The sequence below is a fragment of the Dreissena polymorpha genome, chromosome 4 (genome assembly GCF_020536995.1).
Source record: "Dreissena polymorpha isolate Duluth1 chromosome 4, UMN_Dpol_1.0, whole genome shotgun sequence".
Lineage (NCBI taxonomy): Eukaryota > Metazoa > Mollusca > Bivalvia > Myida > Dreissenidae > Dreissena > Dreissena polymorpha.
Window position 1 is genome coordinate 3,947,640 of NC_068358.1, and position 19,518 is coordinate 3,967,157.

The 19,518-nt window shown below is 34.1% G+C and overlaps 1 protein-coding gene across 1 annotated transcript; it reads left to right on the top strand.

The window, feature by feature from the left end:
* The first annotated feature begins 12,637 nt into the window (after positions 1 to 12,637).
* On the top strand, positions 12,638 to 15,213 carry LOC127878950 (uncharacterized). The gene is made up of 5 exons (XM_052425518.1): positions 12,638 to 12,757; positions 13,314 to 13,411; positions 13,995 to 14,100; positions 14,312 to 14,442; positions 14,837 to 15,213. The coding sequence occupies exons 1-5, from the start codon at positions 12,646 to 12,648 to the stop codon at positions 14,849 to 14,851; spliced, it is 462 nt and encodes a 153-aa protein (XP_052281478.1). The 5' UTR covers positions 12,638 to 12,645; the 3' UTR covers positions 14,852 to 15,213.
* The last annotated feature ends 4,305 nt before the right edge of the window (positions 15,214 to 19,518 follow it).

The following is a 19,518-nucleotide window of genomic DNA, read 5'->3' on the forward strand; positions in this document are numbered from 1 at the left end:
GGTGTCTATGGAGGAGATAATGAGAGCTACTATGAACGTAATGTTGGAATGAAATAAAAGATAATGTATTAAGATGTCAGTGGAATGTAAACATAAAAGACTCAATATTTCAAGCATAATAGTGATATGATTTTTTTTGCAGAAACACAGAACATTATAACAAAATTAACAAAACAAAGTACAAAGAAACATATTTACACCAATAAACGCAAATATGAATATGAATAAATCAAAGACAGATTAGGATAGAAACAAGTAAAAAATCGTGGAATTCGAACAACAATATTGCCAAATATAACATGAATGAAAACAAGGGCTGTTTGTAAAACATGCATGCCCCCCATATGGGCTGTCAGTTGTAGTGGCAGCCATTGTGTGAATACGTTTTTTGTCACTGTGACCTTGTCCTTTGACCTAGTGACCTGAAGATCAATAGGAGTCATCTGCCGGTCATGATCAAAGTACATATAAAATTTCATGATCCTAGGCGTAAGCATTCTTGAGTTATCATCCGGAAACCATTTTACTTTTTCAAGTCACTGTAACCTTGACCTTTGACCTAGTGACCTGAAAATCAATAGGGGTCATCTGCCAGTTATGATCAATGTACCTATGAAGTTTCATTATCCTAGGCCTAAGCATTCTTGAGTTATCTTCCGGAAACCATATCACTATTTCGAGACACTGTGACCTTGACCCTTGACCCTTGACCTTGTGAACTGAAAATCAATAGAGGTCATCTGCCAGTCATGATCAATGTACCTATGAAGTTTCATGATCTTAGGCCTAAGCGTTCTTGAGTTATCATCCGGAAACCATCTGGTGGACGGACCGACCGACCGACATGTGCAAAACAATATACCCCCTCTTCTTCGAAAGGGGGCATAATAAATGAATATTCCTGTTCATATTCACACAATTTTATTTGGCTGGACAGGGAATCGAAAGTGCAATCCAGAGATTTATAGTGCAGGACTTTAAATATGCTAGTAATCCTAGTTAGCATTAAGGAAGTAAATATGTTCTATATTATAGTTTGAGAGAAGTACACAAGGATATTAAATTAAAATAAACATTACGTTATGTAAGGATTATGGATGTTGCAAAAGACATCAATGTGGTGTTTATTGCATTAGAGGAAAAAGGCACAATAAACATGTACGTGTAAAGTGATGGTGTAATCAGCTTTTTATAACGTATGCACAACGAAACTGATGTAAATGAAATAGTAACAAAACAGTGTAAAGAAACTGTACTGTCACATTAAACTTAAGTATTTACTGAAGGAAATTGTAAAGATTTATTTGCATAATGTTGGACAATCCGACATTAATAATAGATGAAATACAAGTAAGTCATGGTGGAAATGAGTAGGACAACACATTTGCGATGTTTAAATGAAAAACTCATGCAAAATCAGAATAAGTATTGCAAGCATATATAAAACAAGAGATGTGTTTGTCAGAAATACAATGCCCTCTATTGCGCCGCTTTGAAATAAAATTTAATACATCATTTGCCAGGTTTATAAATTATCTCCCTTTTAAAGCTTATTACTTCCCTTGGATTGTATTTTTTTAATTTTGACCTTGAAGGATGACCTTGGCCTTTCACCACTCAAATGTGCAGCTTCATTAGATACACATGCATGCCAAATATCAAGTTGCTATCTTCAATATTGCAAAACTTATGGCCAATGTTAAAGTTTTCGGACGGACGGACGGACTGACTGACGGACAGTTCAACTGCTATATGCCACCCTACCGTGGGCATAAAAATGTAATATTAAGGAACACATGGACTTTCAAATTAATCATAGCAAATATATGTACACAATATAAAGGCTGCATAACATATAAAACATATATGCAAGAGATATTTTGATAACAATCTTCATATGTAAAACATGTCAACAATTTACATGAACATGGGAAATATGTAAATAATGCATGTTTAAAACGTTTTGACAAACATGGCAGATATGAAAATGTTAAGTTTTATTTTATTATAGAATTAATTTATGATAGATACGCAATGCGAAAACAGACATAAAAGATTTCAGGGTGGCATCGAAGAAACAATACGCAAGCAGGGCGTGCCGAACTAGGCTTCAACATGCTCATCCCTTTTCTACGAGGTAAGGCGGTGACAGTGGACTTGAGGATTCAACTAGTGTCTGAGCACGCGCTTGCCCGTGGGCATAGAAGCAAATTCAAGGAAATCCACTGAAAACTATTCGACACCTGGGACAAATATGAGGACGATGAAATCCTCACCACACAACTACTGAGGAGATGCAGACACATCGCAGGGCTTTGGCACACGACCCAATCCACGACGAAGACATCTGAAAAGGAACATAGACATATAACAGAAAGAAGTCTGACTGTACTGTTTGTTGTGTACATAATATATGAAATGATTTCTGTGTATGTAGTGTTATTGAGTAGAGTTGTAGGGACAATTGCACTTTACCGGTACGCAACACCTAATACCTAATACCTAACGCAACACCTAATAATCCTTTTTATCCGATATATTTTCTTAGTATCTAGGGCTACCGCCCCCAAACCACCGCTTTGTTGATAGTGGTAAACAACTGTGTACCGGTAAAGTGCAATCTAGCCCAGTTGTATTTTAATGTATTGTGAATTTGTGTTGTATTTGATTATGTCTTTATGTTTTATATGTAAATAGATCTATTTTTGTTTGGTGTAATATTGTTTGCAAATAAATGGATGTGTTGTGAAATGTAAATATATGAGTATAATATTATTATACCGTTTATTGAGTTTAAATGTATTTAATTCATGAACAGAACAGCACAAAAAATGTTGTTTTAACATGGAAGAAAGGTGTCAATCAAAGGCGCCAAAGTTTCCCGGTATTATTCACACCTATATATTACCATTGTGACGAACCCTCTACCCGTTTTCTACAGTAAATTCAGTGGGACGAAACTGCAGTGTTACGAAACCTCCGTAAACCAACTGGAATATAGCAAATAATCAAGAATTAGGTCAACATCGTCAATCAATCGGGTGTTTGAATTAAATTGCAACCGATAAACATAATGGCAGCCAGAGCTATTGCTGTACATTGAAAACCCGGAGAACTAGATATAATATGCGCTTGGTGAAATCTTCAATTAATTATTATTACCATCTAGAAATGATAAATTCTTCAGCAATCGTCGATTCTTTCTTGGGTTTGATGCGCAACCGCAGTACACCGGCATAAATTAATGTGAGGAAATATAGTTCCATAACACTTATGATTATGATGCCACTTGTAGCGATTAATAGTAATTACACGTTTAATTAACATATCAGTAACATAAATGTTGCAATATACAAACACTAGTATAAATTATTACATTTTTTTACTTAAGACGTTGACGAGTATTACTACGCTGTTTACAAATTTAGTGGGTCTCCTAAACACTACAAAGTTTCGGGGTCTCTCTAAAACGCATACGGGAAACGCAGACAATTTACATTATAACGGTTGGTAACATTGAAATGAACAAAGAAGGAACATGCAGACGGTGATTGGTGTCCGTTATTATGGTGTTTATTATTGTTTCGTTGTTTGAATTTTAATGTTTGATGTTAAAAAAAATAACTGATTCTTAAATATCGATGTTTTGTTGAAAACGTGGCTCGGAAAGAGCTTTCGACCCAGATCGGAATTAGCGTAATGTAACCTCCAACCTTATCTTGATCGTCTGCGTTTTTACGTATGCGTTTTAGTGACCGCCCTTTACGGCATGTAAACATCAGATTCTTTTAATTTTAAAAACGAGTGATTAATGCTATAATGCTTCGTAAACTAAGGAAAAACATGGCATACATTCCAAATTGTTCTCTCCAATTAGAAGCCAGCATCCTCTTCAATGAACAGTGTTACATGCTATAATACAAGAACGCGGTTGTGTTGCCAATGTTCTGTGTAAAATGCTCAAATCAGCCAATGCAGTCAATGAAGTGTATTCATTTGTATTTAGCCGCGGGAAGTTTTATTTGAATTCTATTGGACGCTAACAAAGGTCACGTAAGGTGAAAAGCTGGCTTAGACAGCTACGCCGAAAAAAATATAACACGTAATAAAGGGAATAAAACGGCGAAAAATACCTGCCTCGGCATGGACGTCGCCATATTGATAATCACGTCATTACCCACACTGAAAATGTCACATCTTTGAGTAAAAATGTTCGCATTGTCAACGCCATTCGATTAGCAAGCCTTGTACAAATACAATACAAGATAACGAAGTGATCATGTGAACTCTCAACCCCAGTGTGAATTTACTACATGTATCGAATGAGTAATTAACGTATGTTTGGTGTGTTAATTGTGTTTGATGATATAAAGTTTTGATTGTGTCCGAAATGCATTGTCTGTACGCATCCGTAGTTCAAATTAAAGCGCATATCATTAAAAAAGAAAGACATGAAACATCTTCGATATTAAATTCGATAATGACGGTCATTGTGACTTGAAAAAAAAACAGTGTGTGCGTAAGTGTGTGTGCGCGTGCGTGTGTGTGTGTAGGGGGGGGGGTTAACATGGATACGGGAAATGCAGGACTTTTATTTTTTTAAGAAATATACATAGCCATTATTGATTCTAAAGAGCAATGTGAGGTGAAGCTAAGTTCTTTCAACAAAATATGGAATTTAATAAAAACCCTAACAAGCTTAATACAAATGTGTGGAATGGACATTGTAACTAACTAGGACAAGGTGATTGCACATTCTGTAATGGGTACTGATGTATGTCAATAGTGTGACAGTCATGTGAACATCTGCGGGTTATGTGGGAAGTTTTGCCCCCACTTGTTTTTTACTCCCACTTGTTTAAGTCCTGAATGATTTGCATTGACTGTTTCAAGGTGAAGAAACACGTTTTAATCAAATTTTAAGATTAGTGTTGTGTTTATTAGGGAATCGTTCACTTGTCTTATAGAACCAGCAAGGATGCAACATGTTAAGTTTAGAATTCAATCAATTATAACAGACATTTAAATGTCTGGCTAATCAAAAATATAAACAATGTTTATAGTCATAAACTTTTGTTTGTGTACTGGTGTGGCGATTTCATAAATTCTATGCTTTATGAAAGGTAATGTTATCGGAAAAATTTGATGTTTGTGTTCTGCCATTTTCCTTATTACGAATTGACAAATATACTTTATTTACATAACAATAACATTACAGTCCACTATTCAGTTTTTGCTCACAGTTTAATCACCAAGCCAAGATTCCAGCCAATAAAACATGTGGGTGCTAGAGGTTAATCGTGTGATGCTACTTTGAAGCAAGGGAAGGAATTTGTTATTACAGGCAAGCGTTAAAAATACTAAAATTGAAGAAACATGATCACAGTTTTCGTATTTTTTCGTATTTATTTTTTCTCTAAACAATTGCAACAAATTAAAAGATACAATGGCATGCTACTGGGATTGAACCCTGGACCTCCGCAAGCAAAAGTTAACTATTAATTCACCACACAGGCATATACTTTTCTATCTATTTAGGCCAAACAGTACACAAGTCCATTGAAAACTCGTAGACGTCCCACATCACTACAGAAATACATACAAATATAGGAATAATGAAACTCCAGAGGCATTAAGAAAGGAAATTATTGTAAAAATCCGTCCGTCTTTTGTTCAAGTAAGTGACCATTTGCTTATATAATACATGGCAAAACATAAAACAAAACAGTAAACATAAAACTTTATTTAAGGGCATATTGACGGTATTGCCCCTGTATATACCGTACACATGAAGAAACTATGCATATTGTATCATTCACGCACTTGTTTTTCTAGCAAAAATTAAAGCTTATTGAAATCGTGTAAAAACCACTTCTTATAATATTTACATAATCGATACAAGGCTCCAATCGGATTCGATATCAGAACTACAAAAATCGCGAACAAGAGAAGTTTGTAGCGGTAGTTCATGTACATTTCATTCATACTGTTTTGTGTACCTCTTCCATTTTTACCGCTTTTTCAAAGATTCCTGAGACAACTGTTAAAAGTAAATTTTTAACGGAGTGTTTATAAAGACGAGACAACTATGCTAAATACTCGTTCCATGAATATCATATTTGCTGAAATATATTTCTGTACAAGCCGTCGATATGCTCCTTTAAAGCTGGTGTACCATCTTGGAACTGCCCTTTCAAAGTATTAGCGGATTAAAGGCTCGCTGAACCTCACACTAAGCCAGTTTATATGCTAAAATATTATATTTTAACTTATTTACTCACGTTGTGATATTTGTATACAAAACGCATACCTGTACTACATCACATAACTATTTTCAAGTTAAACATTTATGTACAACGCATATAACCGTTAAACCTTTATACATGAAATTATTATAATTTCTAAAATTGTGGTCCAATTTGGAAAAGAAATGGCTGGACATTTATGAGCCAAACGTGAAGATCAATTACACGGGTCAACAAAGGCGAGGCCTGCTATATCACTGTCCGACTTGCGTTTCAGGTCGAGTAGACAAAAAAGAGAAAAAGACTTATTTTAACTGACTAGTGCAGCGCATGGGTGGAGCAAGCACCAATTAGTAAACCTACCGAGCGACTATTGAAGGAATTCAAAATGGGTACAGTCGTGTGCTGACCGTTAGACAGCTAACTTTGAATGTGATTGGCATCTGGTTATCAGTTTTATCAAATAAAGGATATGAAACACTTTGACCTTAACTCGTTTTTTTATATATTAAAGATGAACAATTAAATATCCTCAACACATTTAAATTCGTTTCGGAAAGTGGTTAAGTCGTCCTTAAATAAAATATGAGATATGACTGCGCATGCGCATTCAGTGTGCTTACGCTATATGGCGGACGCGGTTCGCAAACTATTTTGCTATCTTAAAAAAAATATTTTACCGTTCTTTAGTGTGTGCCACTTAAAACATATTTAGCATATACGTTTATACACACTCGGAATAAAAGTCTTGGTTGTTTCGGCGTATTGTATTTGGAATTATAAGCAATTTTTGTGTAAGCACGTGATTTGTATCTTTTTATTAATAAATGGCAGACATTAACTCGCCGGAGACGAATTCAAAGGAAAAATCTGATAAAACAGCAAACTAATCTAAAAAGCCACTGCCAAACAGTTTCTTTCGAAAAAAAAATTCCACAAATAGTCAAGTTATTGACTTATTAATGGAAATGAAATAAAAAATGGACAATGACACGTTAAATTACGTTTGTTTAAGAGTCGAAGAGCTGGAAAATACGGAGAAATATGATGTATTTGGTGGTTTCGGTAAGAAAAATCTCGATCATGACGGTAACTACGTTTTGGGTCAAGTAAATCCGACGCAGTCGGGTAGCAAAAGACCCCTTTAGGGAGGTCGGGATGATAATAATAATGCACATGTTGACACAGACAGTCGTTTTTTGTTTCTGGCAAAAAGTTTTTAAGGTCAGCAAACTACATCATCTGACATTGGTTCGGTTTTGGCTGACAATATCACAGGTATTTTTCGCAAAAGTATAGTAATTTGTTGAAGAATGACAAGTTGGCGCGGCCAGCAAATTGTGAAGGGCTTGCAGTTGTTAAATGTAACCAGATAGTATGGGATTTGTTGTCACCGAATGCTATTTTTGTTTTTGTTTTAAATCAGCCGCAGTTCTTACAAAAATGTTATGTGGCTACTTTGGAGAAAGAAATGAAAGAAAAAGGCTCAGAGAACATTTCTTTCAACATTGGTATAGATGATGATGCTTAGGCACTTATCGGTCATACAAACAGGCAACTGGATTTGAACCGCAATGATTTGTTAAAACCTTAGTAAAAGAATGAATATGTCCACTTGTACACCCATCAAATGCCTAATATGGCACGAGACTAAGAGGGTTTGGTATAGGACCGGGTTCGTGTGCTCCAATGGGCAACGATGCAACAACGGCCCGCGAAGGGGGGGGGGGGCATGAGGAAACCCTACAGTAATTAGATAAGACTAAGGTATGAAACATTTGTGCCGGTTGTTTGAAATTTTTTATTTGTGGATGGCAAAAATTACATGTGATCAATCGAGTTTGGATATGGTTGAACATTTTCATTTAGAATTTTTTGACAACTCTCCTCATACACAAAGGTCTGTTGTGTCACATTGTTTCAAAAAGACAGAAATAGAATCAATTAAGAAATTTAACAATTGTTGTTGCAGAATGTTATTAAAGTAGTATATTTTGATGAAGATCAATTTATATAACAAATATTTTTTAGACAAAAGAAAAATGAATTCGGCTGATTTTAAATTTGGGAAAAAATGACCATATACCGTACAGGCATTTCAAAATGGACACGTTTGTAATTGCGCTCGACAGGATTACAACAATCCAACAACAAACTTATATGTGTAGCGTTGATCTTCGCCATGCATATAACTCGTTGCCAATAGCAGAAGAGCATAGAAAATATAAACTATTTTAGTGGAATGAAAAGATTGATTCTTTTACGTGTTGTCCTAATGGTTTATTTTGTATGACATAAAAATTCACACAATTGCTAAAATCAGTGTATGCAAAACTGAGATCAGATAGTCATGTTTGCATAGGATTCATTGATGACAGTTTATTATGCGGTAATACAGGAACAGAATGTTCTGATATATTACAATATAAAGAAGTGAAACTCCAGCTGCTGGAGCAGTATTGAATTCTCATTAAAAACAATTAGTTGGTCCTTTATTTAAGGCAAGTGACCGATTGCCAAAACAGTACAAAACAGCACAATACAGCACAATACAAACCAACATAAACACACAATATGAATAAAGCTTGGGTCACCGCCTTGGAACGGTCAATGCAAAGCAACCTTTTCTTTAATACAGAATTGCTGTTCCGGCTAAATTTAGAAAAATATGTTCTAGTTCCGACAAAAAAAATATCTTATCTTGGCAATATAATCGATTTGGAAAATAAAATTGTATATTTGCCACACGATAAAAAGGAAAGACTAGCAAATACATGCAAAAACTTGTTAAACATATCTGACATCAGACACGTGGAACAGGTTAAAGGCCTCATTGTTTCCAGCTTTTCGGCTGTAGATTATGCAAAGTTGCATTATAGACAATATGGAAGATCTGAGTTCAAGGCTTTAAAAGAGTTAAGCGGCAATTTGATGAAAACATGAGTATTTTCTGGTCCAGGGTGCAGGATGTGTTAACATCCATTAAAGTTATATGTGAACCTCACCCTGTGGTCTTTGAAAAAGAAATGAAAATGGTGATTTGAAAGCATTCATGTTCAATGTAGACGTATGGATAGAGGTAACCCAAGTTTAACAATTGTAACAGACGCGAGTTAAATAGGCCGTGGAGTTGTCTGTGAGCCAAAAACAGGTGGTAGATGGACAAACAAAACAGCTGTTGCGCCACATTAATGAATTAGAATTACATGCACTCTTGTTTGCATTGCAGTTTCTCTTTTTGAAATAAGAATAAGCATATACAACAGATAGCTCAACAGCAGTGTACAATGTGACTCAAATGGGTGGCACACGCTCAGTTACTTGCGAACTAATCAACAGAAATATTTGGTTATTTTGTATTCAACATAAAATTTGACTTTCTTGTTCCCATATTCCTGGGAAACAGAATGTAGCGGATGAACCTTCTAGAGTTTTAAATGATCACAATGGTCATTGTGTAATCAAGTGTTTGATTATGTTTGCTATCTATATGGTAATACATAAATAGATCTATTTGTTTCTAGGCTTAATGGTAAATTAAAGAATTATTGTGCTTGGAAGGCGGATCCAGGTGAAATACATATTGATGCTTCTACATTCGATTGGGATATGTATGATTATTGTTACATTTTCCCACCTGTTAGCTTGTTAAATTGCTGCGTTTGCAAGATCAGACAAGATCAAGTTCGAACACCAGTGTGGCCGACACAGACTTGGCTTCCAATTCTCATGAAATTCTAACAAGAAAATCAGTTATTTTGCCGAGAACAAACATTCATGATATCATGGAAAACATCAACAAATCGTGAATATTGATGCTCTATTCCGCGATGGTTTCAGAACTGTGATAGACAACACATTCATAGATTTTTAGTTTCTGTGAAACATGTCAAAGAATTTTCGACAGAGCAGTATACTTACGGACTTGGTTAAAGTGCTTTATATACAGGTAGTGGAGCAATGTCTTCATTTGGAATAAGGATATACAATTTGTCGGCTTGGTTGCATCCTGAGGTTGTGCGTTTTATGAAAGGTGTTTTAATCTCCACATTACAGTGGCTCGATATACGGAAACATGGAATGTGGATTTAGTGTCGAAATATTTGCGGGAATTAGAATATCATTTCATCGAAAGATTTGACTATAAAACTTACAGTGGTGTCAGGACTTAGGAACGCAACCAGAATACAAACAATACATGTAAAAAGTTATAAGATGTCAAAGAAGACAAACTATGGTTATTTGTTAAAGTTAAACAGTTTATTGAAGCAGAGTCGGCCTGGGTTTGATTATCTTGTATTGAAGTTAAGTCTTATCCTCTAATTTGGAGACTATGTGTAGTTACGGTGTTTAAAGAATACGTATGTGGGATTAAATTATCTAGAAAAGATACAAATGATAGTTTACCATTAAGTTATGTGAAACCATATAAATCAGGTACTCGTGACACTATTGTTAAAACAAAGATTTTTTTGTGCTCACAGGTTGAGATCAGCTACGACATCTAAAGCTTAGACTATGTCGGTACCAATTCACGACATTCTAAAAACTGCAGGATGGGCCAGAGAGGGCACGTTTGCTAAATACTACAACAAACCATTCCAAAGTGGTAACACGCGCATGGAAACAGTATTAAAATGAAAAAAAAAACAACAAGGTAAAATGCTTAGCTAAATGGTGTTTGTTGTTAGAATTATTTGGTCATTTTGCTTTTTAGTCTCATTTAAGGACGACTAAACCGGTTGAGGAATAGAATCGAAATGTAACAACAAATTAAACAATTAAACGAGACTTACCTTGGTTTAGTAGATGTTTGATTGTAATTCTATTAGCAATGGGAGTTAAGGAGCTCTTAAATGAGATGTGAGATAGGTGCTGCGCATTCGCAATTAGTATTTAAAGAATCTACATTATTTGTGCATTTATTCGTGTAACATACAATTTATTTTAAGTTAAAGTTTCATATAAAAAGCGGCGGTATTAAAGGCCTCCTAAATTCTCATTGCTCATAGAATTACAATCAAACATCGACTAAACCAAAGTAAGTCTCGTTTAATTTGTTGTAACATTTCGATACATATGGCATTGTTATACAAAGATATTGATTGCTATTAATCAGCATTGTCGCTTACATGGTTTGTTAAAAACTCCTTTATTCCGACCATACGGTGATGGTGACGAATCATGGGAACGTGCCGAAAGAGGCTCTATCTATAAACGTATATTGATGTGAATAATTTAATTGTAAGTCTTCAAACTACGTATTTTATATATTTCAACATATTTACACATATGATCATGATCTTAGTATTCATACGAACAATTTTATATGGAGTCTGTTTTGGGTAACTAACTTTTTTGTATGCATCATACATATCAGTTATTGTGTATGCACCATGCACACAAACGGTTAATATCCCGCGTGCTACGATATTTCTGTAAGCGTATACGGCACGCTAAATTAAGGATAAGATCCACAACTAAAGACCAGTAATTCCATTAAATATTAAGATGGTCATAGCCAGGACGCATCCTGTTCGGTCGTTAGACGAATTGGAAGTCACTTACAAGTTGAAGCCGAAAAGGGAACGCCATCCGTTTTTAAGACAAAAAATGTGCAACTTAATTATGTTTGAATGAAAACTATGTAATTATACACATAAACATCGAACTATTGAATTCTGAAAGTATATATTTATTGTTTAAGAAATTATCCGTGGTGCATATAAATGTACAGATCTATGTATATATATATACAAGAACTCAGTACATATACTTATGCCAGACATGTATACCTGCCCTATGTGTATACAAGATTGTGGTTAGATTTATATTAACAAATAAGTCATTTAGAGTTTTATTTGAAGATTGTTTTTTATAAGTTATATAATGCGCGATGATGTTTGATATCGTTTGTGTCTATTTGTACAAGGAAAGGAGCGCTGGATCATATCCTACCAAGTGCACAATACAGTTAATCAATCATCTATCACAATTACGTTGTTAATGTCATGTTAATGATGAAAAAATAAACAACAACAATAATTTACACTTCACTATCCGCACACAAGTGTGTCTTTTCGTGCTTAAAAAGTGTTGTGTACGTGAACGAACGTTGTGGCGATATCTCTGGGTTTCATCGTAAATATGTAAATAACGATCGGAACAACAAACACCAGGAGTCGTGAGGTTTTCATATCCTTTAATAGAACGAATATATCAAAGTGACACTTACTAATTTTTACAAAATGAATAAAGAAGATTAAACGTCAATTTAAGTATTGTTAAACAAAAAAAACACATGATGTTTATTCAAGTATGTAATTAATCACATAAACAAAATCAACACAACCAATGGTATATAAACGACGTTCAAACGATTCATGAAGAAACAGACGCAATGAGGATCCTAATCGCAGTTTGTGTTTTCATGGGCATGTGTGCCATGTGTGAAGGATGTAGGTGTTCGAAACCGTTAACCAACAAATCCTTTGGGTGCCGAAGTGACTTCAGTGAGTTCAAGGTTTTATATGTTTAATGTTTACATTAAAACACATTACTACGTCATGTACTTTTATTTGGAACGATAACAGATCTGCAGTGTATCTTCAAATATTCATTATACTGATATAGCCTTCACAGGTTGAAATGTTTGTTTACACATTTGGAACGTTAATGTAACGTTAAATTTATAATTCATAAGTTTATATATTGCGAGAAGATTTCTCACATGTGCAACCGTTATCATGGGTCCCTGTCAATGTGAAGCCATATCTTAGACCGACAAGTCTGATTTAATGGGGGCATTCCACTTGAGTTTTGCCAAATGTGACAAAGCATAGATACATTGATATCCGGTATGATTTTGTTGCAAAACTAAAATTTAGTGAAACTGGAACCCCGCGAATTTGTATGTTTAAACTTTAACAGTTCTTTAACGGCACGAGAGCTTTGTTGTGCATATGCTGTTGTCAAAATAAGTCTCAATTCTCGCAACATTGACCATTAATAATCTTATTCATCAATATATTCATATGCAACATAGCATTGTGTTATGAATTGTGACAGTTATCAAGACAGAGGTACTGAGTGATATGATGGCGCTTGTCCCAAAGGACCCTTCCAACATGTACTACAAGATTCGAACACCCTCACATATTTACAAGGTATACATAAATAAATAAATAAACAAATAAATAAATACTCGATCTTGCAGAACACAAAGCATCGCTAAAGCTAAATATTAACACGTAGGTTAATTGTTAAGTGTGTGGCAGTTGAGGTTTAGTGCGTCGATTTGTATTGAAAACGAATAATATAAGTCGATATATTTTTACCGACAAACACGCGATACTGTAGTTTAAAAAAATCGGATCATTTTTGTTTGTTTTATAATCTATACTGGTTTTTATTTTAAATTAATATAAAGTTCTAACGAACTGTGTTGTTAATCTTAATGATGTTTCAATTGCAAATTTTAAAATCATTGTTTGACCAATAAACAATAGTCAACGACAACTAATACTTTTCGAGGCTATTTAAATGACAAGAAGTATATGAAAACATGCCATTTTATGAATAGTACTTTTATTTTATAAATTTAATGTAACAGTAATATTTTTGTTTCGATTTCTACTATGTTTCATTATCAGTCTTTCTTTGCTGTAAGATAACGATATAATAATTTAGTAATTTTTATATTTAAGCGATTTTTAAAACAAATAATGGATGTTTTTGTTTTTGTTGCAGTTTAAAGGTTCGAAGTCCGGAATAAATTTTGAAAGAGTTTACACAGCAGAAAACAGTGCTATGTGTGGTGTCACGTTAGACAAAGGGTACACTTATATTTTGTCAGGTAAATTTCTTTCTTGGAATAGTTATAATATAGATGCATGTCTTCCATTGTAATTAGATTTCACGAAACGATATCTGCACGTGTTGAGTAACACATTAAAACAAACGCAATATATAGTAAATAGTTCATGATAGATCAATGGAATATACAATCACACTGTTTTACTATTCCTCCTAACTCCAGTTTCAAATGCATTGCATATTTGTTTCAGGCACAATTGATACAACCAAAAAACGGCTGACTTTGAATAGCTGCGTGTCGTGGACTGAGAAATCTTCCATAAGCCTGCAGTCGCGTGTGCTTTTAACGCTGTTCGAGGAAAAGAAAGTGAATTGTTCTCAAGTAAGTAGACTGGCAAATGCAAATTGATTTTTTGATGAATTATATATATTCGTTACAATAAATTCATAAGCCCTTGTCAAATATAACTATACATTTTAGCCATACACATATGCTGCTAAAATCAAGAACTCAATATGTTTTTTACTCATAATTTATTTGAAAAGAAAATACTATGGTGAATTTATTATTGTTGTGTTTTAAGTTGGAATCTCTCATAATAATTTACTGTATTACTTATATAACTAGCGGAATGCGTTGTGAAAGAAACCTCACATGTACAATTCTATTATAAAATACGATTTAAATCGAGGTTGTAATAGTTCCATACAATCTCGAAACGGATTAGAAGTGATTTATGCCATAAATAATGTAAATATGTTATGTTATGTTTCAGTTTGCCGGTCCATAAATCTTTATCACACTGGGCCATCGCAGTTTCCTGTGCGTTAAACAATATTCGTAGAATAAGAACGCGTGATCGCAATATATTTTGTTACATTAATGTAATATGGACAGTCGGTATACATTATTGAATTCATCTGTTTCGATCTTTTGTACAAGTAGTTACAATATCCCTTGTTTTTACACTGTTCAGGCTTTAATTTCTCAATGAGGAAAGTTTACTTTAAAATGAATCACGAGCGACTTCTTGTCATTGTTGTTTCCATGTATTGCAGTACGAACATTTATTACATAAGTATATAAATATATTATGCTTGTTTGTAATTTATAAATCAATAAAGTATAAACATGAAAGTGAAAAGTAATGTATGTTTTTTGTTTGTTATTACTTTCTGCCTTAATTATGAGCAAAATACACGAACTAAATAATACGAGAGAGAAAATATGAACAGATGATATAAATTTAATCTTTGTGTATTAAATATATAATGTTTAAGAGAAAAATGAAGCTTCATAAAAATCTACATACTGCGAGACATACATATTTATAAATATAACATGCCTATCGTTTATTAAGCACATGTTGCGGTTTAAAATATCAATGCAGTTTAACTGCTGAAACTCTCATTTTCATGCAAGGGGTGTCACATGTTGTTACTTATAATACGCCCGAAGTATCAGCTAATGGTCGGAGCAATGCATTAATAAATGAATACATGACTTACACAAGCAAATCATTAAAACTGTCAAAGCCGCAACGAAAGCAAAACATAACACTTGACATTGAAATGTGACCTTGACCATTAAGATTAGAACATTAGCATGTAACATTACACTGTGATCATCATGGAAAATAATTCAATACAATAGTTAACTCTCCATATGCATTTATAGTGGCATAACGAAAAAGTAAGTTAGCGACATGAGGCCTTATATAATGAACTTGATCGTGTAATAAGGAATAGTCCGATTATATTTAATATTACATTATACGAGGAATTCAACAGGTTCAGAGCGGAAATATAAATATAACGTCATAAAATAAAGTGTTTTCTGTATATACACATTCATGGACAGACTGAACAAAAATCAACTAAATAATACTTATACTTCTGACGTTTTTTTGTTTGAATATATCTGTTAAAAACGTTATATACTGTAGCGTTTCACTAAGTATTGTCTAACACCGGACTAAGAATCAGTGGATCACAAATTAAATTCCTAGTCCAGCCCGATATATTTTGTGTAGATTGTTAATGAAACGATTTACATCTATTGCCCGCATCAATGTAGACTTATAGTGGTCCTTAACTGTCATCAGTTAGTGCACTCAGTTAACCAAACATCGTCAAGCAGCGATGAAGCCCGAATGTTGGTTTTGGAAAAACAATATGACGCACCACTTACGGAGCAGGGCTGACACTTGGTTCTTAGACGGCACGCATCTCACGGATCCGTCTCAGTTCGCGTAGTTGTGTGGATGCCGTTAGGCGAGGCCTATGTGAGAAGTCGGTGCAATAATGTTTGGATAAAATGGAGCATTGAATCCGCTTACATGTTTTAAGATGTTGTGGAAAAGCTTTAAACTCAGTGTTCATCACATGTGCTTGGAAACATATCGATATTTAAAAATACTTTGAATGCACGGTTGTTTATAGGCATTTCATATATGTTTATAAATAAGTGCATTAGTTGTTTTTGTTCGTTGAATATCAGCTTTTCTGATTGATATATAAAATATAAAAGCACTGCACAGTATTTCCATTTTAAATGTGAGGTCAGTGGGACAGTTTTTGTCCCGTATAGAAATACGGTAGCGATATGATTCGATGTGGTTTAATCTGAGGTAAGCTTTTTTCTAATTTGACGGAATACCTTTTTTCAAACTCCTCAAATTTGACCGGAAAGCTTTGGTTAACTCCTATAATTTGACGGGGGGAGGGAGTCTTTTTTCTTGAGAGCGCTTCTCGTACATTCTCCACAAGCCTGATCGATACTTATTTTTAGGTTCCGACACTAAAGTTTTTATATATTTCATGTTGAGTATTTTATCATTTTTTTCCTAATGGCTCATAATTAATTACATTTGCAAAATCATTTTTAACATAACAAGGAAGACAACTTGCAAAGAAATAAAGAAGATTTATTTGATTGGAAATCTTTATTTAAGTATGAAACAATATCAGTATAATATAAGTAATTCTGATGTATTTTACATTGCCATAAGCAGAATGAAAACTGTCTTTTATGCACTAGTTGAAATTCGTAAGAAAACTTGTTTTAAAAAGTAATTTAAAAACACACCACTTACCGGTGTGTTAACATCAATTGACGTTATAGTTGAACCCTACAAAGTCACGTGATTCTTCACCCTGTGGTCTATGAAAAAGGAATTAATATGTTGGTTTGAAAACATGTATGTTCAATTAAGACGTTTGGATAGAGATTACCCAAGTTTAACCATTGTAACAAACGGGAGTTAAATAGTCTGTGGAGTTGTATGTGAGTCAAAATAGGTTGTAGACGGACAAGCAAAGAGCTGTTGTGCCATATCAATGAATTAGAATTATATGCAATCTTGTTTGCATTGCGGTCTCTCTGTTCGTTAAAGAATAAGCATATACAAGGTTTAACAGACAGCTCAACAGCAGTGTGCAATGTGACTCAAATAGGTGGCATACGATCAGTTACTTACGATCTAATCAACATAAATATTTGGTTGTTTTGTATTTAACATAAAATGTGTCTTTCTTGTTCCCATATTCATCCTGGGAAACAGACTGTAGCGGATGAACCATCTAGAATTTTTAATAATCGCACTGAATGGTGATTGTGTAATCAAGTTTTTTATTCTGTTTGCTATCTATATGGTAATCCATTAATAGATCTATTTGCTTCTAGGCTTAATGCTATATTAAAGAACTATTTTTGTGCTTGAAAAGCGGATCCATGTGAAATACATATTGATGCTTTTACATTGGATTGGGATATGTATTATTATTGTTACATTTTCCCACATTTAAGCTTGTTTAATCGCTGCATTCGCAAGATTAGACAAGATCAAGTTCGAGCAATAGTGATCGCACCAGTGTGGCCGACACAGACATGGTTTTCAATTATCGTTAAAATTCTAACAGTTATTTTGCCAAGGACAACATTCTATATCTGCCGCACCAAAAGAAAGATCATCCACTGCGTTAAAAATTAGTTCCGATAGATAGCATGCAGGCGTGTCCGGAATTCATTCAGAAAGCACGGATTTTCTAAAGCAGCAACCAAGATTATCATGTCATCATGGAGAAATCCATCAAAACGTGAATATCAATCCTATATTCCACGATGGTTTCAATACTCTGATAGACAACAAATTGATATATTTTAGTTTCTGTGAAACATAACACATCATGTTTGACAGAGCAGTATAAAAATGGATAATTGTAAGTCTTCAAACAACGTATGTTATATATTTCAACATATTTACACACATGATATTGGTATTCATACAAACAATTTAATATGTAGTCTGTTTTGGGTGACTAACTATTTTGTATGCACCATACATAGCAGTTATTGTGTATGCACCATGCACACAAACGGTAAATATCCCATATGCACACAAACGGTAGATATTTCTGTAAGGGTATACGGCACGCTAAGGTAAGTGTGAGATCCACAACGACAGACCAGTAATACCATTCAATATTAAGATGGTCATAACTAGGACGCATTCTGTTCGGACGTAGGACGATTTGCAAGTCACTAACTAGTTGAAGAGGATGGGAATACAATTCGTTTTTAAGATGCAATATGTGCAATAGTAACAATAATAAACCGAATCACATGAGATGTAAAGTACATTAAAAACATCGTAAAGAGATGTTGATACCTCGCCATTAATAAAAATCTCTTCAGTCAAAGACTCTGCTTGTGCAGGTATTCGACCTTATTAAACTAATGTTCAAAAAATAATTTGGTTCGCAGCTTATTTTTATTTAAAAAAAAGTTGCGCAACAATAACCACTGAATTCGCCTACGAGTAGCAAGCATTCGCCCCTATTTGTGCGATACATTACCTAGATATATAACTATTCAAATATTCACAGTTATAGTCCTGTGTTGAATTTATAATTTCATTTATTTGTCAACATGTTGAAGAAAATAAGACTTTAAAGAGAGGACTAATGTCACCTCTAGTGTCTATTTGAACATAACAACGGAACCACCTGTAGCATAAGGGTTGACGTATCAGGACGAGAACCGACTCGTGGTAACGACTACTTTAATCTTTAAATAGAATGCGTTGGAACGAGACCTATCAATCAAAATACAATTTTGAGTTGCAAAGTCATAGAAACGACATAAATGAACACACATGTGCCACATCTGTCTCAAAAAATCTACCTGACAATTTCTTATTAAAGAGGGAAAGAAGTTCACAATAAACAATTAAAAATTAAATAGTTAGCGAAAAACAGATTTGCCGACGTACCTGTACAATGATTTAGGCGTTGTTAGTGGAAACAACATCCTTTTATTTTTCCTAACAATCTTGTCCTATCACTTATCAAAAGCATTAACAACTAGAATGAAAGGCGCAAAAATTACAAAATTTATTCAAAGTGTCGCTTTGTTTTGTTGAAAATAAATTATTTTAATTTGTATTTGAAGAATATA